Genomic DNA, 22,842 nt, shown 5'->3' with positions numbered 1-22,842 from the left:
CACTACAGCTGAAAGGTGGAAACCTCCAGTGTCCATTAACAGAGACAAATAGATAAATGGTGCTATAGGCTTGCAATGGAATATTATTCACCCATTTAAAGGAGATTTCTACATGTGCTACTTACAGCATAAATAAAACTTGAGGACATTATGGGAAGTAAGATACTCCAGTTACAAAAACAATTATTTTACAATTCCATTAATATGAGGTACCTAGTCAAATTCATAGAGATGAAAAGCAGGGTGGTTGCCTGGGGATGAGCATAAAGGGGATCATTTAACTAGATTTTTGGTTTTGCAAGAGGAAAGAATTCTGGAGATTGGGTACACTACAATGTATATGTACTTAACTGTACACTTAAAAACTAGTTAAAATTGTATATCTTATGTGTATTTTTGCCACAATTAATTAATAAGTAAAAGACTGGGAAAGAGGGACTGGGATTTTGGCTCAATGTTAGAATGTTCACCTAGGCCCTGAGTTTGATCCTCAGCACCACATAAAAATAAAATAGATATTGTGTCCAACTACAACTAAAAAATAAATATTAAATAAAAAGTCTGGAGAAAGAGATGTTTCTGATTTTGAACCATTTAAATATTTTACTAATAAGTATTCCTCCAATTAAAAAAAAGACAAAAGTAGCTTTAAAATACCTGAATAGGCAGGTGATAAGGTTAATTTATGATGTCTTTCTCCCAGGCAACATGGAGAGTGGTAAAGATGGTGACCACAGCATGACCAAAGAGTCTCCTCCAGAGGTGGGAGCCAAGAGCATCTCCAAGCAGGCAGCTCAGGAGAAGCAGGGGCAGCTTTTGTATCATGAGGAAACCATTGATCTTGGTGGAGATGAGTTTGGGTCTGAAGAGAATGTAACTGTGTCAGAAGATTCTAACAACTTTGCAGATAAGCTTAATGAGCACATGATGGAGAGTGTCCTTATTTCTGACTCTCCCAATAACAGCGAAGATGATGTGGGTGACCTTGGCTGTTTGCAGGATATTGTGGAGCCCATAGAAGACGACAGTGATCACAGACTGGACAATATCACAGAAAAAGAAGAAATGGACATTCTAAGTAACGACAGTGAAATTGATGGAGATGACACACCTAGAGATGTTTCAGATATGACCCCTGATAGCAGAGCATCTTTGAAAGAAGACTCTACACAGGAAGAGGTGAAAGGCGTGTCCACTCTTGGGAACACTGGTGCAGAGGACTTGGTGCCCAGGGATGAAAATACTCACCCAGAAGAACAGGTGTCAGACATGTCTTCTAGTCAGTCCTCTTCTAAGGAAGAGCCTGTGCCCATGTGCACCATTTTTAGCCAATCAAATTCAACTCCTTCCCAGCCACACTTGTTTCTGCATGATGGCTTCGAGTCTCAGATGGTGAAGTCTCCAAGTTTCAGCAGTGCGAGTGAGACCTCAGCCAAGACCCCTCCTCAGGTGGTCCAGCCCAGTCCAAGCCTGAGTAAATTTTTTGGAGATACAATCAACACTAATTCTTTGGCCTCTGACTTCTTTGATTCCTTCACCACTTCTACTTTCATTTCTGTCAGTAATCCCAATGCAGGCTCTTCACTTGCTACCCCTGTGGGAGAAGAGTCCCCGGATTCTGCTGACCCATCTTACTCTGCAGGGATGGAAAGATCCGAATCAGGTGTTTCTACAGCTTCTCTGGAAATTCCTGAGTCTCCAAACCCTTTTTCACAGATGCAGGCGGTATTCGCAGGGAGTGATGACCCTTTTGCCACAGCCCTGAGCATGAGCGAGATGGACCGAAGGAATGATGCATGGATTCCCAGCCAAGGGACCAAAGATGTCCTGATCTCGGTAGCAACCCAGCAGTACAGCACTGTGTTTATAGACAAGGAGAACCTCACCATGCCAGGCCTGAAGTTCGACAACATTCAGGTAAGATGAGGAATATTTCTGTTTTCATATCTCTTCTCTTTGAATCTGTTTCTTTGAAATATGCATAACATCTTTCAAAGGTGGAAAAATACATATTCTTGAACAATTCTTAAGATTCTGATTATGAGAGCCTATGTTATTTTTTCTCTATAGGTAATTAGGAACTCTGTTGAGTTCCTCAATACTATAATGTATTTAAGATACTGCTTGTCAAAGAAATAAATACTAGCAGGTAGATCATTATATAATGGTTCTCTGAAGTAGCTTTATTATATGTGTGATCAGTTAGTTCCTGACATTTGAATTCCAGTAAATGATAAATCCATTTCTTCTTTTAAAACATGGAAATTTTATTTGTATTACATATAACATGATTGAGGAAGAAGGAATTTTAGTAGAATTGTATTAGTCTGTTTTCTACTCTTATAGCAAAATACCTGACTCTAGGTCCTTTGTAAGAAAAAAAAAGGTTTATTTTGTTTAATTTAGAGGCTAAAAGTCCAAACAGCATGGCACTGGTTTGGGTAAAAGCTTTCCTTGGCAGTATCACATCATGGAAGGAGTCTGTGCAAGACACAGAGATTACACGACAAGCCAGAGAACAAGGAGGGAGCAGTCTTGCTCTTTATAAGCAGGGTCCCATGAGAACTAATGAGGGCAGTGTCATGGTGGATCTGATTCCTCCCAGAGGCCCTCTCTCAGAGGCCTCACCACCTCTTACCATCACCTCAGTGGAGACCAAGCCTCCAGCACGTGAACCCGTGAGAACACATTCAGACTACATCTAAACCACCTTAGAACTGCATCTGAGCCTCGAGGACCACATTCATCTCACAATGCAAAATGCAGAAATTCCGTGCTTTGTAGTCCCAGTGTCTTGCCTCATTCCATCACCACTCAAAAGTCCAAGTCCGAGCTCTGGAGACTTGCAGAAGCTTTCTGATGAATCACGGTCTCTGATTTTGGGGGTATTTGGATGTGTGGGATCTGACGTGCTTGCTCACTGAAGCCTGGCCCCTCCTGGCCTCTACCCAGCACGGCTGTAGTGTGTGCTTTTCCTGTCTTCACAGGTCTGCTTGTGGCTTCCTGTGCCAGCAGTGGCTGGACCTTCAGCTCCCCTTTTCAAACTCTGTTGTTGGTGCTTTGCTTCCCTGTACTTGAGCCTCAGGAGGAATCTGAAGGTTGCCCCAGAAAAGACTCAACCTAGTGGGGGGTTCCCAACAGCATGCCTTTGGAAGTGTGCAGAGGTGACTCACTATGGTTGACAGAGGGCTGGAATGAGCATGTGACATATAGGGGATGGGCCCAAGGATGCTCAGAACCCTTCAGTGGGAGTTAAGTATCAAACAACAAAAATATCATCTGCCCAAAATGTAGGTTATTCTTGAGTTGAGAAATAGCTCTTTCAGTTGAACTGAAATTAGATTCAACATGGAGGTGCCATCTACACATTAGAGACCTCTGTGATGGGTCCTCCTTAGCATGGGCCTTCAGTTACTCATGCCCCAGTACAGAACCAGTAGAGGCTCTGGCCTCACAGAGCACCACTGCATAAACATGACCAGAGCCAAGCCTTCATTAAGTACTGAAGATGTGTCTTCCACACCTCCTGCACTTCACAGTGGTTATTTTGGAAATCTCGTGGTAAGTATAGAGTTTGAACTCAGAATATTCTTGAAATACCTTTAACTTGGACATATAACAGACGTGCTAGATGTTTCCTCGTTCAGTGTCTCTTCAGTTGCATCTTATCCTTCGAAAAACTTCTCACTCTTGCAATAGAAAGAAAAGACTATTGAGATTTACTTTGAATGGAAATACAGTGCGTGTCTGTTGAGAACTGGGTTGGCATAACAAAGAAGAGTTTTGCTGTTGGCGTTCTGAACACCCAAGTTTTTAAGACGCCAACCAACCCTTTGTTGGATTTTTCTGATGATGAATTTCTCCTGACACTGTTAAAGTGATCTGTGTGCTAAATTAGCTTCCTAAAACACTTATATTTGAGTTTCCCCTCAAATTTCTCCTCTATTAATATCTAATTAAAAGACCCCTTCTTATGGGAAAATTGTTTTTTAAAAATTGCATCTTTATTAAGTGACTTTTATAGCAGTCTAAGTTAAATTAGAGGCAGTAGAAGTAAATTTGTAAAACTTTCTCCAAGTATAGTAGCATCACACAAAGAGCATGTGCATTTTCAACTAATTGTAGTTACAGATGGCATTTGATCTTCTTAAACAGTAAATAAGAAATTTTAGGACCCAGTAAGGAATGAAAGTCAGAGAATTGTTGTATGAACCTTGTTCAGAAAAGAGACAGAGAGGAGATAAAAATAAAAGTGGAAGTTGGGTAGTGAAGGTTTTGCTCCTGGGCCACATCGCAGACCTCCTGTAAGGGCTTTGCCTCTTACCGGTCAAGAAACCTGGCAGGCAGCTTCAAACCTGGATGCCCTTCACTGCTTTCTCATCCGGTTCCGCTTTATTCTCCTTCCCCTCAGCCTTCCCAAAGCTTGGATTTGACAGGATTCCTTCAAGGAGCCCACAAGGTCTATGTCAAGACTCCTTGTTTAGACCACCAGAGTCCTTATGTCGGAAACCCTGAGGCCTCCAGAAAGCCAGAATGTCACTGACACTGTGTCGTCTTCAATCCATCCATGGGCTCAAAGCTTCCGAGGTGTGGACAGTATCTGTTGCTTGAGAAAGGTGACACAATTGGTGCATTCACAGTGGGGTGCTGCGTCCCAGGCGTCCACTCTGCTGGGATCACTAAGGAAGAGGGCATGAGCCCAGCCCTGCCAGCCCAGACCAGGGGAGCAGTCTGATAGTAGACACTTTCCTTAATGTAACTCAGCAGAGAACCCAGCTGATTTCCACAGGTGCAATTGCCTGATGCAGCTGGCGCATGACACGGCCAGTACCCGAACTCAGAGTCGCTTTTCCTTGGTTCTGGGCCCTGTCTTATGTAACGTAGCATTCCTGTCTACCATATAAATCTCTAATTCTATTGCTCTCAGAAAGACTTTGTTTGGGCTAAAGAACTAGAAACCACCACTAATCATCAGAGAAGGGCAAATGAAAACCACAAAGGGACGTCACCTCATGCCTGTAAGGATGACTGTTACCAAAAAGACAAGAAACAGGAGTGTTGACAGGAATGCAGAGTAGTATGTCCTTATGGAAAGCAGGGTACGAGGTCTTCAGAAAATCAAAAAAGGCAGGACCCACCAGTCCTGCCTTTTGGCTGTTTCCAAAGGAATTGAAATCTGTCGAGAACTGCCTGCATCCTCATGTCCAGTGCAGCCTTATTCCTGATAGCCAAGACAGAGGGTCAAGCCTGGTGTCCATCTCTGGAGGAGTGGATAAAGCAGGTGTGGTGTGTACACATGATGGACTGTTATGCAGTCTTTAAAAAGAAGGAAATCCTATCATTTGTGACAACCTATATGGCCCTGGAAGACAAGAGGCTAAATGAAGCAGCCCAGAGAGAGAGACAATTGCCCATAGTCGTTCTTGTGTGTGAATTTGGAGAACTGAGCTTGCAATCCTTCTTGTGTGTGAATCTAGAAAAACTGAACTTGCAGTCCTTCTTGTATGTGAATCTGGAAGAACTGAACTTGCAGTCCTTCTTGTATGTGAATCTGGAAGAACTGAACTTGCAGTCCTTCTTGTGTGTGAATCTGGAAGAACTGAACTTGCAGTCCTTCTTGTGTATGAATATAGAAGAACTGACCTTGCAGTCCTTCTTGTACGTGAATCTGGAAGAAATGAACTTGCAGTCCTTCTTGTGTGTGAATATAGAAGAACTGAACTTGCAGTCCTTCTTGTACGTGAATCTGGAAGAAATGAACTTGCAGTCCTTCTTGTGTGTGAATATAGAAGAACTGAACTTGCAGTCCTTCTTGTGTGTGAATCTGGAAGAACTGAACTTACAATCTTTCTTGTGTGTGAATCTGGAAGAACTGAACTTGCAGTCCTTCTTGTATGTGAATCTAGAAGAACTGAGCTTGCAGTCCTTCTTATATGTGGAATCTAGAAGAATTGAACTTGTAGCTGGGAGTGCGGTTGTGGGTTCCAAGGCTGGAAGGGAGGGAGAAATGAGCTGCTGGTCAATGGGTTCGAAGCTTGAGTTATTCAGGGTGAGCAGGAGGACATCAAATGCATGTGTATGATGACTAGTTGATAGTATTGTTTGCTTGAGCTCTTTGAGAGCAGATTTAAGTATCCTGATATCCCCAGCACACACATGAGCCATGACTGCAGGTGGCAATGGTGGCATTGACTGTGGTGGTCAGTACACACATGCGTATATCAGAGCATCACATTGTATACCTTACATGTCAATTAAACATTTCTAATTAAAAAATAAAATTTCTTTTTAGCCACTTTAAAAACAGTACTAGGAATCAAATGTCTTAATTTTAGGCTTCAGAATGAATATTTAGGAACCATAGGAGTTTCCCTAGTGTTCTAGAAATTGCCTAATACATAGACATTCCACCGAGCAATCTTGAACATAGAAAGAAGCTTGAATTGGAAGAATTGATCTCAATTGCTTGCTTTGCCAGTCATCTATGTAACCTAGTGAATTCGCTGAACATCTGTAGCTTCATTTTCTTACCTGAAAGGCTTTGATGCATCTATTAGTAGAGCTGCAGACCAAGCTATACTAACAAAGAAAGCCCACGTTCCTGTGGCTGGAGCAGAACAGGCGTCATGTCGCTGGGGGAGGCTCAGTGGTATGTGGCTGTGGGGGGACTCCAATGCCTCAACAGAGGCCAGGAAGCTCCTCCACCTGTCACATCTCCTCATCATCAGGAGGGGGACACAACAGTGTTCCTTTTGAGTAGCATTGCCTGAAGGACAGCGTGTATCCACCTATGTCCCTCGGTCCCTTTGCTCAGAGCTTAGACACTTGGCCATACCAGCTGCCAGAAAGGTCACAAATAGAGTTATTAGTCAGGCTACAGTGTGCCCCAGCAAAACTGAGATGTTCTGTCCCTGAAGTGAAGTGAGATCAGAAATTGGTGCATGACCAATTTTCTAGCGTGAAAGCCCTCTGATTTTGTAGTTCAGAAGCTTTGAGCCGTTGCTGGTAAGTAACCTTTATGATTGCACCAGCAGGCAATTTCATTTTGTAAGGAAGTTCCAAGCCCATTTTCTAATAAATTGTGATACAAATTGTATGTAAATTTTCAGACTAATCCACAGAAGACTATAATATGAACTCACTATACAGAGCTAAAATCATTTACTCTCTCCATGTGTATGTGTATTCCTAAACTGAGGTGACCATGGCACACAAGTTTAAGGAACTGTGTTCCCACCTCCCTCATACCCACCAGAAAGAGGAGAGGAAGCTTCCCTGTGGATCTGGAGAGCTATGATGCTGCACTGGGGCTGGATTCAGCTAGAACTTGAGGGATTTCTTAAAATCAGCAAAATGTTATGAGGTCTACTTTGTCCCAGACGAGGATGGGGACGTGGAGGAGACCCCATATGAATACCAGGATCTCACTCGTGGTCTGACCATGGAGAATGACCCTGGGTTCCCTTGAGCAGATGTTAGTGGTCCTCCCAGCTTGAGATGGCTGTGGACCTGCTACCCACCTGCAATGCAAGTGATCCTGTCTTGATTTTGGTGACCAAGGATGAAACAGAACCTGGAGCAGCACACTCCAAGTGTCGGGACCTTCTGTCAGCACAGAAGCAGGTGGTTGGGTGGTGAGGTCCACACCAGAGCATGTCCTGGTGGACTTTCTCTCCACCTGCTTCACACGAGCTCCCTGTTGTCCGTTGTGGTGTTGCATTAGCTTTCCTGTGGCTGGAAGCTGGCTTTGGGCTGAGTGGAGAGATTTGGGCTTTGCCTGTCCCCTGCCCTCTGAGGGTATCCTCGTTTTAATGTCTTTCTTCAGTTCATCTGGGAGACCTCAAGGCCTTTGTGCTCTGGGTCAGCGCCCACAGCCTGCCAAATGCCCGAGCACAGTGTTGGGCTGGGCCTGCCTCGGGCATTTTGGAAAGTCAGAGCTGCTTCTCCTGCCACTGGTAGCTCTCCTAAGGCAGTAGCGCCTCCAGAAGGGAGAAAGTCAGTCCAGAGTTCTGTCCACCACTGCTCTTTGTCTTGGCTGCCTGCGACCTCTCATGATGCCTGTAGCAGTGGCTCAGCACTCTAGCGAGGTCATTAATGCTGACTCCTAGAAGCATCATGTCAGGCAGGCGGGCCTCAGCTCTCCCTTGGCCAGTACAACTGCCCAAACAGTACTGAGGTGTGTGTGTTGCCACCGTTCTTTAGGCACAAGCCTGATGTGGCTACTTGTCCCCATATATCATTTGACTTGGTAGCTTGCAGCTCAGATAAGCTCTGCCTTTCTCCTGTAGCTGCAGAGGATCACATGGTTTAGGAACCCGAGTTGCCTGGTCCCTTTGCTCTGGTCAGTCCTGGGCTTCTTGCCAGCCGAGACTTCTTGCCATACTTAGTCCTGGTGCTTCTCGACACCTCCGCTCCTTGCCCTTCCACGATTTCCCTTTGAAATGTCCCTCAGGTTTTACTGCAGTGTTCTATAGCCATGTCCAGATATGCATAATCAAAGGACTCCACTTAGGAAACATTCTGAAAATGCCCGAGGGAAGAGGCAAATGAGCATCTCAAAGTGTGCTCCCACCCTGCGAGCCCAGCCTGGTAGGGAAGGCCATGAGGAGGTCTTCACTCGCCATTGGCTTGGCTAGCATGGAAGAGAGGGTGGACCTCCCCAGCAGCAGTGATACTTCTTCACTCTGACCAGGAGGCCTTCTGGATTTGCAGGCCAGGTGGAGAACAGGTAGGATTGGACATAGCTCTTTTCAGACCGTGACATGGTACTCAGTCCCCAGTAGTGTCATCTCACACTCCAGTGAGCCCATCATAGGAAGCCCTTCTGGCATGGCGTCACCTCTTGCTCAAGCCTGGTACACATAGTGGTGATTTACCATTTCCTCCTCAAGGTAAAGAGCAACTCTAAAAATGTTCATTTTTTTTAAATATATAGTTGCAGTAATTTAGCTTCTTATTAACTGAAGTTTTCCTTTATTAGAACCACTGTTGCTTTCTTCGTGAGCCCATGGAGTAAAAGCGGCTTTTAATTAGTTTCCTCACACCCTTTGCAGGGAGATGCAGTTAAAGACCTGATGCTTCGCTTCCTGGGTGAGAAAGCTGCGGCCAAGAGGCAGGTCTTGAACGCCAGCTCGGTGGAGCAGTCCTTCCTGGGCCTGAAGCAGCTCATTGTGAGTAGCAGTGCGCCTGAGGTCAGCATGCTCTGTGCTGTCCCACCTGCTGTCCTGCATTTTTCCCCAGAAGCTGATTACTTGGATTATGTTACCAGAAGCACCTGCACATCAATAAAATTCTGTTGGATAGGTACAGATCTCGTGAAGCAAAAAGCATAGTATTAATATTCTGGTTGTTTTACATCCAGTTACTTTAAAAGCCATTATTTTAAATGATCAAATTACTTGAAGCAGCATATTCTTAGATCAAATGTCTCATCAAATGTAACTAATACGTTTATCTGTATTAGTTATATAACAGATAAATGATTTTGTGCTCTTTTAAGTATACTTCATTTTCTCCATTTGGGATGGTAGGTTATTGTCTAATGGGCGGATTCCTAAACATTTTTCAATTTTGTCATGAATTCCTTAAGTCGATTTTTGAAATTCCTTAATACTGGTAACCACTGCCCATATGTTGGTTTCTTTCCAGCAAAAAGAACTTTAATTGTGTTGGTGTGCTTTCCAAGATTATCCAGGATAAGAAAATTGTGTGTGTGCAGTGCACGGTTCATTAGGGATTCCCAAGGGAGCCTTGCAGTAAATGAACACTCTCAAACCCTGTTTCCTCTGCCCAGGGCCATGCTCATGCATTCTAGGGTTACTCTGAGGTTGTCCAGCTGGTCACCTGTGGTGGACACCTTGCTCCTGAGTCTGAGCACAGTCCCTGAAGGGCTATATTGAGGGAATTTGAACAATTACCTGCTTTACTTGGGAATAAGAAGTCCATGCAGCTGCCCAAAAGTTCAGCTTTGCAATCCTGTCCTCACCCTGCCTGTGTTCAGTAGTGCACTATCTGGAATATCTACTCTTTATTTGGGGGACAGCCTGAAAGATGAGCATTATTTCATTACTTCAGCATTATTTGAACGGGAGAGTGGGATGTCGTGCTTCACTTCACTTTTTTTAAGAGTTCTCTGTCTTGTCTTTCTTAATTGTAACTTTTCTTCAGTACTTGGCTTAAACTTCACCTATTTTAAGCAAGTTTCAGTTACTAAGGATATAATAGGTGAGAGGTTTTGAGATTTATTGAAGATTTAACTTTGCAACCCGTTTAAATCAGAAGTGAAGCCTGTGAACTTATAAGTGAGAAGGAGAAAGAGGTCTTCTGTTTATTTGGGAGAAGCTCAAGATTCAGTCTCAACGTAGAGGTGGCCAGCTTTGTGTTCACCAGAGGTACATAGATCACTTAGTTGCACAGAGACCTTTTGAAAAATCTTGGAATAGAATAATCCCTGTCCTTTATCTTTCTTTTTTAAAATATTTTTATTGTAGATGGACACAATACCTTTATTTTTATTTATTTTTATGTGGTGCTGAGGCTCAAACCCAGTGCTTCAACCACTGCTAGTCAAGTTCTCTACAACTGAGCTCCAGCCCCAGCCCTCTCCTTTTCTCATTTCATCAGCTCTACCTTTAGATCAGGATTTGAAAGTTAGGTACATGACTTGTCCCCATTCTGCCAGAAATCAGTGACGCTTGAGAGAGGCAGAGTCCTGACCAGAGCTATGGGGAGGAGGGAGCTCTTTATCTTTAACATTAACATTTAACAAAGTATCATGACTCTTTTTCCTAATGGGCAGGTTCTCTTGGATTCAGACACCTTTGTACACATCTTCATGTATAGTTCTATGACCTCCATCCTCTGTAGGGAGCCTTCCTGGTTCAGGAAGAATCCAGCTGTCTGTTGCGATGACCAGGTCACCTGGAGCTGCCCTACATGGGCCGCAACTCCAGCTCTGACAGTGCAGCCCAGGATGGACCCAAGGTCACACGGTAGCGGGCAGAGGCTGCCCCCATGCCAACGTCAGCAAGGACATGGCTCCCTGGGGCCCTGTCCTCTGAACACAATGCTCCAGCCTTTACTTCCTGATGTACTCTTGTCGGCACATTCTCTTGTCTCCTGCAAGAGCCAGGAGAGGAAGCACTTGAAAAACCTCCTTCCAAAGCTCAGTTCTCATGTTCTTGCACCTCGGTCTGGATCGTTCTCAATCATTCTCTTCCTTTGACCCCTGGTCTTTTGCTCAGAGGTCTTTTTTGGGTCTTGCCAAAAGAGCCTGTTTTTGAGAATGCACTGGACCTTTGCAGAGTGCTCTTAGTTACTCTGGTCTGTCCTCCTGTATTACGTGGAACATGGCAGGTCACTGGTGTCAGTGTCCAGAGCTGGAACTGGGGCATAGGCAGAGTAAGGTTGTAAGAACTAAGGATCTGCCTAGCACTGGGACAGTCAGGAAGCATCTGTCACCCAGCTAAGCAGTTGATCTCCAGGGTCCAGTATGGTTGGCCCTTGACAGGCACATAGCACTGCATCAGTAAGTACAGAAAGGACAGTAGGGGAGGAGAAGGGGAGTAGTGTATGAGTTTTGCTTTTCACAATTTTTAAAAAATTAATGTAGGCCTAAGGTTCTGACTTTGCAGATTAGAAAACTAAGACCTAGAAAAGTGGTTAGCCAAGGAAAAATCCCAGACCTCCTCCTTGTCACCAGTCACTAGTGCTGTCCACACTGGCTGTCCCTCTGCACTCTGCACAGAAAGACATCCCCCCATCACCAGTGCCCTCCCACTGCCCATCCCCCTGCACCCTGCACGGCCCAGATATGCCCCTGTCCCCGGTGCCATTTCCATGGCCCGTGTGAACTGATCACACAAGTAGACCATTCCATGGGTGAGAGGTGGTGCTTCTTCTTCCCTTTATTAAACGGGCTGCAAAACCTTGCTATAGTCCACCATCATAAGTAATAGTAACGATGAGTGAGGAGCGTTTGAGGAATGGCCTCGCTTTATAGTAGTATTCCAACACTGCCACAGAGCCAGCGTCCAAAGGAACTGATGTCCTCAGCACACTTAGTCTTTCTGCCTTCTTTGATGATTCCTGGTATTAGTGAATACACATAATAGCTCAGATTTTTTTGATACATTGAAAATAGTTAAAGCTGTTACAGATTTTTTACTGAGGGTCCCAACTGGAGAACTTATTTAAGTGGAAACTATATTTATTACAAAGTCATTTCCTTGCCCTGGTATTTTAATTATGTCCTAAAATAATTCCCATTGTCTAAGACTAGGAAAGAGCTTCCAAATGTGTGTTCCTCAGTGATGTCGGTATGTTCCAGGGCTGTCATTCTCGGGGAGTGAATGTCACAGCCTGAGGAGGAAGACACTTCAGTTTCTTTAATGGAATCGTAGGTACAGTTGATTCCCTTTGAGTTTGAAATGGAGAAAAGCCATGTACCTTCCATGTTACTTAAGTGATTTTTATTGGACTAGTTTTCTTATTTTTGGGAAGTTGTAAGGTATAATTGTTCAGTTTTTCAAATACAGTCTATATCTTATTTCCTAGTTTTAGAAAAGTAATATTTATTTAAATTTAGGCACTTTTATCCTATCAAGACAACTTCATTGTCAGAGTTCTGCTGTCATATGCAGTAATTACAAGATTTTCATAACATTTTCTCCATGCAACCTAAAGTTTTATGTGGAACACTTTAAATTCTAAAGGGTGATTTTTTTCACCGAGTATTTCTGATGTCTGACATTAAAAATGTAGAAGAACGACCAGGAGGGGAGGTGGAAAACAGTGTGGTAAAAACAGCAAAGACACGTGGAGGAGATAAGTAACTAGAATTTCAAGCCACAGCAGCACACTCCTGCCCTGGCCCTCTGGGTAGTGCAGTTAGGTCCCTTTTACATCCTTATACCCTGTAAGGACTCTGTCCGGACTCCTGCCTGCCCTTGGGTCTCCTCATCCCTCCAGCACAGTCCTGCCTGAAACTTCAGGAGAGTTTGCCCAGAGCCGGGCACAGGCCAGCATACTTTCCTCTCCACCTTTCCTCATTAATAAAAAGGCCACCTCTCATGCATGTCCCAAAATCAGAAGACCAAGGCCATAGGTTGGGTAAAATGAATCTCCCAACACAGGTACTTGGTGTGCACAGCCAGGGAAATGTCCACCCTGTTGCAGTTGGGAGGAGGGAAATTAAGCGAGGCGCTCTTGTCTGCTGGCAGCAGGATGAAGGCCAGAGTGGCCACAGCCTTAGTTCCCACACAGTCATCAGCTCAAGAAAGAATAGTACACAGGCATCAACACAGCAGCACCACCGACACACTTGTGCAGATCAACACAGGAATTACTAGTTATTCAGAAAAGAATGAACTAATCCATATACAGTGGCCCTGACTTATTGAGTAATTATATGGGGAAAAATAAGTCTCTAAACCAAAGCTTTTTTGTTTGTTGGTTTTTTTGGTACTGGGGATTGAACCCAGGATGCATTACCACTGAACCACATCCCCAGCCCTTTTTATTTTTTATTTTTTTGTTTTGTTTTGTGTTGTTTTGTTTTGAGACAAGGTCTCGCTAAGTTGCTTAGGTTCTCACTAAGTTGCTAAGGCTGTCTTTGTACTTGTGATCCTCTGTCTCAGCCTCCTAAGTCACTGGGATCAAAACATTTTAATTTCATAAAATGCAATTTTAGTGACTCAGGATAGAAAAGCATTTCTTAAACACGGTCCAAAAATTTAAACCTTGAAGGAAAAGATTAATAAATTTGCTACTTTGAATAATTCTAAAACGTGTGTACAATGAAAACACCATGAACAACAGTTAAAAAAGGAGCAAGGGATGGGAGAAGATGCTTGAAGTTCTTGTGACTGACAGATTTGTATCCAGGATACAGAAAACTTCCTTCAATTAATAAGGAAAAGAAAGAGCCCCGTAGAGAAACAGAGAAGAGATCTGAAGAGGCAATTACTAGAAGCCAGACAGCCAGTGAACATGGGAAGTGCTCAGCCTCTCTTCTTGTTAAAGAAGTGTAAATACAACAAGAATGTCGTGCGTTCCAGCCCAGCAAGTTGGCAGCACCAGTTGGCAAGGGAGGGCAGCGTGCGTTGCTGGCAGGAGTGTGACGACCATACGCTTTGCAGATCAAGTTGACAGTGGCTACCCAAACGAGTGCCTTGTGTGACCTTTGCTCCAACTGTCCCACTCCAGTTGGACATGGTGTAAACAGACATGTTCAAGAATATTTGTTACATATTTGTATTAGCCAAAGGTTTCATTAAAAACTGCAATAGCCAACAAGAAAAAGAAAACTGTTATATACAGCCAATTAAATGCTTAGGAGCATTTGAAACAAATGAGCTGGAACCACTTTCATCAATATGAATAAATTTCAAAAATAATGTTCAGCAATAAAAGCTGAACAATTGCACAATGCTGTCTGCAGTGCACTAGCTTTTCTTTATGTTTGCACACAGGTGGATGATCCCTTCGCTACCACTCCGCAGTCTAGGAAAGTCCTGAAGACCAAAAATCACTTTGGGCAGCAAAATTTGATCTGACCAAATTTTTTTGGTACTTGACCTAGATATTCTTCCATGTATTTATTCCACACACACCTCTCTTACCCTGCTCTGTACACTGCAGCCCGCCCTCCCTAGCCTGGCAGCAGTATAGTGTCCTCCTGCAGACTGTCCTGTCAGGTGCAGGCCTGGGGACATCACTGTCCTTACTAGTTTGAGGCCCCACCCACACCCTTACAAAGTGCCCCTTCTTTCAGTACTCTTTGGGAACATGTGGCCCTGAAGTGGCCTTCATGTCCTGCCCAGCCCCTGAAGGATCTGATGGCAGAGCTACCCTCAGCAAGGTGACCCAGTTATGGTCTTGGTTGACCCCCATTGGTGAGAGGAAGAACCTTCCTATACTGGAAATGTCTTTGAAATTCAAAGTAAACTTGAACAGTTGCCAAGTAAGCATTTTGTATCCTCTCATCAGGAAAAAAAAATGGGGGGAAGTATATGTTGGAGATGGCAAGCTTTTCTAACATCTGAGAATTTTTTTTTCCTCTCATTCCTTTTTTTTTTTTTTCTTTAAAAATTGTGACACAGATCTCTGGGCACAGTGGCATACACCTGTAATCACAGCACCTCAGGGAGCTAAGACAAGAGGATCATACATTCAAGACCAATCTTAGCAACTTAGTAAAACCCTATTTCAAAATAAAATAAATAAAAAGGGCTGGAGATGCAACGCAGTGGTAAAAGCACCCTGGTTAAGTCCCCAGTACACAAAATCAATTGTGACACAAGGAAAATTACTCCCATCTCTCTTTCCCTACTGGCCTGGCTGGCTCTCAGACCAGATGGTAATCCAGATCTGAGTGAGTGAGTGGAGGAGCTGAGCTTAGTCACCTGAGCTGAACTGCAGTGAGTGAGCACTCCACCCCAAGTTCCCATCTGAGCCCAGTCCTTGCCCCTTTGCCCAAAGCTCTGTGTCCTCCAACAGGCTAGCCCACGTGCAGCCTGAGTTTCCCTCTGTCTGAGGAAAGTAGCCAAGCCCACCAGGTTCCTGTCATGGGCCGTCTTGTGTTATTAATTTTTGCAAGGACTTGGGTCCTTCTTAGTCTATAAAATTGGTTCTCAGGTTCGTGGAAGTTTGTTTAGATATGACTGCTTATCATTTATAGACCCATCAATACGAATCAGAACATTGCTTAACCTAATAATGCACACTTAGTCAATAGTGGCAATTATCCAAGTAAATCTAAGTCAGTCATCTGTGGGAAAATTATATTGGAAGAGACAAATAGGAGCATAAACATTTCTGCTTTCTAGTTTAGATGCCACCTTTTAGAAGATTTGTACTTACTAAAAACAATGAATAATTAAGATGGTAGGTTTTTGCTTCATTTTTAATAGTTGTGATCTAGTTGAGATATAGAAAACACATCTTGTATATGAAATCATAGCAAGTGCTGAAAGCTTTTTATATGATGTGTTTTACTATTTTTAATCATTTATGGAGCACTTTATTATCACAAAGTTCTTACAAATAATTTTATTACACATTTAAATGTTTTACTGGTGGTGGGTGCCTATACATACTGGATATAAAATGAGATAGGAACATTCACAGTGTAATATTTCTTGTTTGTTTCAAAAATATATAAATATCTATGAACAGATTTTTCTCATACATTTTTTTTTAGAGGAGAGAGAGAGAGAGAATTTTTTTAATATTTATTTTTTAGTTCTCGGCGGACACAACATCTTTGTTGGTATGTGGTGCTGAGGATCGAACCCAGGCCGCACGCATGCCAGGCAAGCGCGCTACCGCTTGAGCCACACCTCCAGCCCTCTCATACATTTTTGTACCCACACAAATTCTAATTTGAGGTCTGTCAAGCTGAGTTCATGGGGAGCTGTACAGGCATCTAAAACAGAAGTCAGGGAACTCACCCCACCACAGTGGTCCTTAGTATCTATGGACCCCCAAGGGGGCCAAACTTGTGATACTCAAGTCCCTTGTGTAATGTATCCTATGCACATCCTCCAGTGTACTTTAAGATATTTTTCTAGGTTACTTATAATGCCTGCTATAACGTAAATGATTTGTAAATCGTTGTTACACATTATTGTTTAGGAATAAAGATAAGAAAGCAAAGTATTTACATGTTCACTGCAGACTTTTTTTTTTTTTTTTGGTAAGTATTTTTGACCTACAGGGGATTGGATCCTCAGGTGAGAACCCATGGAGGTAGAAGGCAAATTATGGATCTAAATCCTTATGTTGTTTAGGGCAAAGAAAAAAACTCTCCTTTAGCTGCCATGTTTAGTAACTTGTGCCTTCTGTACTTGGTTTTGAAAGTCTGTATTTCAAGGAGCATGTATTTTGTTTCTCTGTGTCGAGTGCTGTCCTGGGTAAGAGATGGTTTGTGGTCCCCCTGAGGCCATCACCACAGTAGAGGGACGGGCATGCCCATACGTGGCCCACTTCCAGAAAGCCAGATAGTTGAAGTTTCTCTGGTGGGTATATAGCCTGTCCTTTCTTTCACAAGATACTCTTTTCCTGATTGCCCAAAGTTCTTGTCTGCTTCAGAAAAATTAGAAAGAAATTATGCACAGAACCACTGCCTTTACCATTTTCACGTATATTCACATATATATGTTGTGTGTGTGGACATATGAATGTACATGTTTATATATGTTCTACATAGTGCCTATATGTATGAAGATGAATGATACATGTATATTTGCATAGGTACTACACAGTTTCATATTATGCTTAGTTTTGTGACTTTTTATTATTTTAAAATTTTTCCCATTTTAAAGAGTTTTTAATTGGGTATTCTAGTGAGAGTCATCCATATTCTGGGTCTGCTATTTATTTTTCATTTCTTCTGAGTGTAGTATCTCATTGAATGTGTTTTGTAGTGCTGGCTTAGTGGTTATGAATTCTTTTAGATTCTTATCATGGGAAGGTTTTATTTTGCCTTCAATTCTGAGGGATAGCTTTGCTGGATATAGCAATCTTAGTTGGCACCTGTTGTCTTTCAAGGCTTAATTTTATTCCAAGCTTTCTGGCTTTTAGGGTCTGGCATGAGAAATAAGTAGAAATTCTAATTGACCTTTAAATGTGACCTACCTTTTCTCTCTTGTGACTTTTAGAATTTTGTCCTTGTTCTGTACATTAGGTACTTCAACTATAATGTGTCTTTTGTTTTGGGGGGCTTAAACCCAAAGGCACTTTAACACTGAGCTACATTCCCAGCCCCTTTTTTACTATTATTTTACCTTGAGACAGAGTCCTGCTCAGTTGCTTAGGACCTAAATTGCTGAGACTGACCTTGAACCTGCTAATCTCCTGCCTCAGCCTCTCAAGTTGTAGGGATTATAGGAATGCGCCACCACACCCAGCTGCACATGTCTTGAGGATATTTTTGGATTTTGTCTATTCACAGCTCTAAATTCCTCTTGGTTTTGGATTTCCATCTCATTTCTAAGGTCTGGACATTTTATAGTATTCCCTCATTGAAAACGTTGCACACTCTTTGTTTTTCAGTGCCTTCATCTAGGCCAGTGGTTCTTAGATTTGGGCTCTTAGTGTTATCCCAAATTGGAATATTCCTTCATGGTCTCCTACCATCTTTTCTTCATTCTCAATTTAACTTAAATCAGAATACTAGTGACAGAGGCACATTGATGTTTATAGGAGCACAGTTCACAGTAGCCAAGTTGTGGACCCAGCCCAGGTACTATTGACAGATGAATGGGTAACGTGGTATGCATTCACAATGCAGTTTTACCCCATTATGTAGAAGAATGAAATGAATGGAACTAGAGAACAACATATGTAGAAGCAAATAAGGGGAAAAAGCGGAAGACCCCATGAAAATAGGAGGAGGGTTAAAGGAGTGGAAGGAGGAGAGTGAGAAGTAGGAGGGACACGAAAAGGGAGGAACTGCAGAATGAAACTCATCAAATCATACACTAAGTACATATAGGAATATTCCTCAGTGAATTCTACCATTGGTTGCATATACCTATAAAGCACTGATTTTTAATTAATTCTTTATATATGACAGTGGAATGCATTACAATTCTTATTACAGGTACAGAGCACAATCTTTCATATCTCTGGTTGTATACATAGTATATTCACACCAATTCATGTCTTCATACCTGTACTTTGGATAATAATAAACATCACATTCCACCATCACTAATAACCCCATGTCCCCTCCCACCCGCTCCCACCCCTCTGCCCTATCTAGAGTTCCTCTATTCCTGCCATGCTCCCTCTCCCTACCCCACTATGAATCAACCTCCTTATATCAGAGAAAACATTCGACCTTTGGTTTTTTGGGGATTGGATGACTTCACTTAGCATTATCTTCTCTAACTCCGTCCATTTACCTGCAAATGCCATGATTTTATTCTCTTTTATAGCTGATTAATATTCCATTGTGTATATATGCCACATTTTTTCTATCCATTCTTCTATTGAAGGGCATCTAGGGTGATTCCACAGTTTAGCTATTGTGAATTGTGCTTCTATAAACACTGATGTGGCCGGGTCCCTGTAGTGTGCTGTTTTTAAGTCCTTTGGATATAGACCAAGGAGAGGGATAGCTGGGTCAAATGGTGGTTCCATTCCCAGATTTCCAAGGAATCTCCATTCTGCTTTCCATATTGGCTGCACCAATTTGCAGTCCCACCAACAATGTATGAGTGTGCCTTTTTCCCCACATCCTCACCAACACTTATTGTTGTTTGTCTTCATAATAGCTGCCATTCTGACTGGAGTGAGATGAAATCTTAGAGTGGTTTTGATTTGCATTTCTCTAATTGTTAACAATGATGAACATTTTTTCTTATATTTGTTGATAGATTGTATATCCTCTTCTGAGAAGTGTCTCTTCAGGTCCTTGGCCCATTTATTGATTGGGTTATTTGGTTTTTTGGTAAAGCACCAATTTTTAAAAAAAAAAAAAAAGAATACCAGTATTCTACTAGAAGATCAGCAGAGTAGAGGAAGGGAAATGGGGAGGAAAAACTGGGAGGGAAAGTGGAAGTACTGGGAGCTGAAATGGAGCAAATTACGTTTCACGCATGTATGATTACATCAGAATGAGCCCTGCTGTTATGTGTAACTATAAAGCACTGATAAAAACAAAAAGGAAACAAAGTCTTTACTAAAATAAATTTTAGGGGCTGGGGTTGTGGCTCAGTGGTAGAGCGCTCACCTAGCATGTGTGAGGCCCTGGGTTCGATCCTCAGCACCACATAAAAATAAATAAAAATAAAGGTGTATATATTTTTAAAAAGTAAACAGATGCTTTATGGGCATAAATATTTTTAAAAAAACATATTTTAGTAGCTACAAAATCTGAAGCTATTATAAATACCCTGGGATTGAGCCCTCTCATACAGAACTCTTTTCTGCATATATGATTCTTTAGAATAAGTTTTAGAAAACAAATTACTAAGTCAAAGAGAAGGGTCAGTCTTGAGGCTTGTATTACATATTAGTTTTCAATAACAAGAGTGCACTTGCTTTAATATCACCTTCCTTCGTTGGAAATGTTTTTCTAATTTCTTAGGCTGCCAAAGGCATTTGCTTTTATTATTTTATTTCTTACTGACTTTTGTAAAACTGTGAATTTTGTATCTGCTCCACAGTTGATTGGATGTCTTACATGCTACAGTGATGAAATACTCATAGAAATTAAACAGCAGTGCACTGGACAAGGCCACTGCCCCAAGGAGCTTACCTGGTGGAGGGACAGGACGTAGTTCTAATTAAAAGTTAACTTGGAGCCATGCGTGCTGGTTTTAGAATTCCCAGATGCTCAGGAGGCTAAAGCAGGAGAATCGAGAGTTTGAGGCTGGGCAACTTAGTGAAACCCTGTCTCAAAATAAAATAAAATAGATAAAAGTGCTGGGATGTCCTTGGAGCCAGAACACCCCTGAGTCCAATCCCCAGCACCACACCTACGCAGAGCAGACTTGGAGTGCCACCCGCCTTCTGCTTAGGCAGAGTGCTGAGGCACGGTGTATGCCTGGAGCAGGACTCTCACCCTGTTTCCATCTGGGGCCCTTTAGGAGCATTTTTCAGTTTTTTCCCCCTTTCTACCACCACTACCCTTAGACCCACATGGATTATGCACTAAGGAGTAGATTCTGCTGGTAACACTCAACTTTGGGTACTACTGAACATTGTTATCCAAGATTGTTTTATCGCCAAGAGCTGAACCCCGTCCCTTGGGGCCACAGAGAACATGTGCTCTGGTCTGCAGAGCGGGTAGTTTCACCGTGGGCTGGAAGGCACCTAGAAGGCAGGAGCTGTGCCAGGAGTCCTTGACTAGCTGGAGGAGCACCTGAGGAGCAGAAGTGACAGGTGGCAGAAGGGTGGGCTCAGCTAGAGGCAGGACAGGCTGCACCATCATCTCAAGCTCTGGGGTCACCAGTGAGACTCAGAGGTGAAGCCAATTGCATAATGGATGTCATTGAGCTTCCTGGGCCTGTGGCTGTAGTCCAAAGCTATACGTTCAGGTTAGTGAAAATCCCCTGTGCCTTTACCCAGAGGTGGGCAAGGCAGCTGGTGATGCAGCCTGAAGGGCCTGCCTGAGCTGGGAGTGCAGGACACCAGCAAGAGCTGAGTGATGATATCACAGGGAAGTGCTCCAGTCTGTGCTGTGCACTTAGTTAGTGCCTGGATTAATATTTGTGGTTTCTGTTCTAACTTTTATACCTAAACTTCTGTTTCCCAAACCTGGTTGCTTTACTTTTCTGACCGTTGCATCCCCATCCCTTCAGCGAGGACTTCCTTGACCTGTCACTTCTCACACTGCTTCCACGTGTGGCAATCAGAAGCCGAGTCCTTGGGCTCAAGGAAATGTCATCAGGATTTCTTCTATCCTATGACAGCTTGGCCTTGTAGTGGCAAAGGAATGAGGTCACGTTTTTGGAGTCTCCCAGTGCTGTCCTAGAAAACTTGGTTTAGAGCTTTTGGACAATGCTAGGAGAGTGTCGCCTGGTCAGCCCAGGTGCACCCACAGCTCTTGAATGGTGTCCTGATTGTGATCAGTTTTAGTTTCTTAGAAGCTGGCACAAATTCAGATATCCAAAATAGGGTGTCAGACAGTACACAAGCAATGTCTGCACTGGTGCTGCTGACTCTCCTGCAGCTATTAAAAATCAGTGTAGAGCTGGGGACACAGCTCAGTTGGTAGAGTGCTTGCCTTGAATGCACAAGGCCCTGGGTTTGATCCCCAGGACCACAAAAAAAAAAAAAAAGGAAAGGAAAGGAAAAAGAAGTCACGGTGTAAGCCCCCGCCATGGTGGGGCATGCCTATAGTCCAGCTGCGTAGGAGGCTGAAGCAGGAGGACTAGTTGAGCCCATGACTTCAAGACCAGCCTGTGCAATGTAGCAAGACCCTCTCTCAAAAAACAAAAGAAAGAAAAATCATGTTGTGAAAACTTTTGAGGATGCAAGAAAGTTTAGAGAAGAGGAAAGATAGAAACAGTATATGCTTAAAGACACAAGGTCACAAGGACACGTTGAGAACACGTCACTGTTGATGTTGCTTTCCTTTTCCGCTTCACCCCTTCCTGTCTCCTCCATTCCTGTGATGTGGATAAGGTGTGGGGGAGGGAGCCGGCGTTAACTGTCATTGTCTGAGCAGCTCACCTGGAGGACAGCAGTGTTGCAGAGGTGTGGCACCTGTGACGATCCCACCAGGACCCACGGGCCCACCTGCTGCTTCTGCATTCCCAGAACTGTGCCACCCACTTGCCATCCAGATATGTCCATATCCTCCCTCACGCCCCTGCACTCCTGGGCTAAACTGGGCCCTTGTTTCTTTGCACTTGTTTCACTAAGCTAGCTCAGCGGCCTCTTTTCCACAAGATGCCTCCAAAAGAATTAGAAAACTAGATGCCCTCTTAGATTTCTCTCAGAGATCCCTTTATCGCAAGTTGGATTGCTGTTAAGAATATCTGCCATTAATCTCTAGTGCTTTGCATGTTGCATCAGTAACGATATTTTTCCACCATCACATAGACTCCAGCTCAGTTCCTCAGTGTGGGGAATGTGGTCCTCGTGGCTGCCAGCACTCGCACTCCCCTGCAGTGCCCGTAGGGACAGCAAGCTCCTGCAGCGTCGGCCCCTCTGAGCCCATCCTGCATACTGTCCTCACAGCATCAGGGGTCCCGCTACCTCCCTTGTGGCCCATCTTGCACCCCGTCCTCCTGCTCCTGCCCCCAGCTTTGTAGCTGCCCGAGAGCACTCTGCTTCCTGAGCTTCTTGACTTCAGATGCCAGTGTCATGCAGGGCTCCTCCCCTGGT

At 43.4% G+C, this 22,842-nt stretch overlaps 2 protein-coding genes across 2 annotated transcripts in view; one reads left to right on the top strand and one right to left on the bottom strand.

Moving 5' to 3' along the window:
- The window catches only part of ADI1 (acireductone dioxygenase 1), a 214,875-nt gene that overhangs the window by 135,350 nt on the left and 56,683 nt on the right, over nucleotides 1–22,842 (bottom strand). The window lies entirely within an intron of this gene.
- TRAPPC12 (trafficking protein particle complex subunit 12) overlaps nucleotides 1–22,842 on the top strand; it is a 60,709-nt gene that overhangs the window by 1,105 nt on the left and 36,762 nt on the right. The window contains exons 2-3 of the mRNA XM_081264931.1: nucleotides 704–1,917; nucleotides 9,054–9,170. Coding sequence (XP_081121057.1) covers nucleotides 709–1,917; nucleotides 9,054–9,170 — 1,326 coding nt within the window. The 5' untranslated portion in view covers nucleotides 704–708. The remainder of the gene's footprint in view (nucleotides 1–703; nucleotides 1,918–9,053; nucleotides 9,171–22,842) is intronic.

This window comes from Spermophilus citellus (assembly GCF_964194105.1).
Source record: "Spermophilus citellus genome assembly, chromosome: 13".
Taxonomy (NCBI): domain Eukaryota; kingdom Metazoa; phylum Chordata; class Mammalia; order Rodentia; family Sciuridae; genus Spermophilus; species Spermophilus citellus.
The sequence above is the reverse complement of the archived record's forward strand: the minus strand, read 5'-3'. Positions and strand labels throughout refer to the sequence as shown.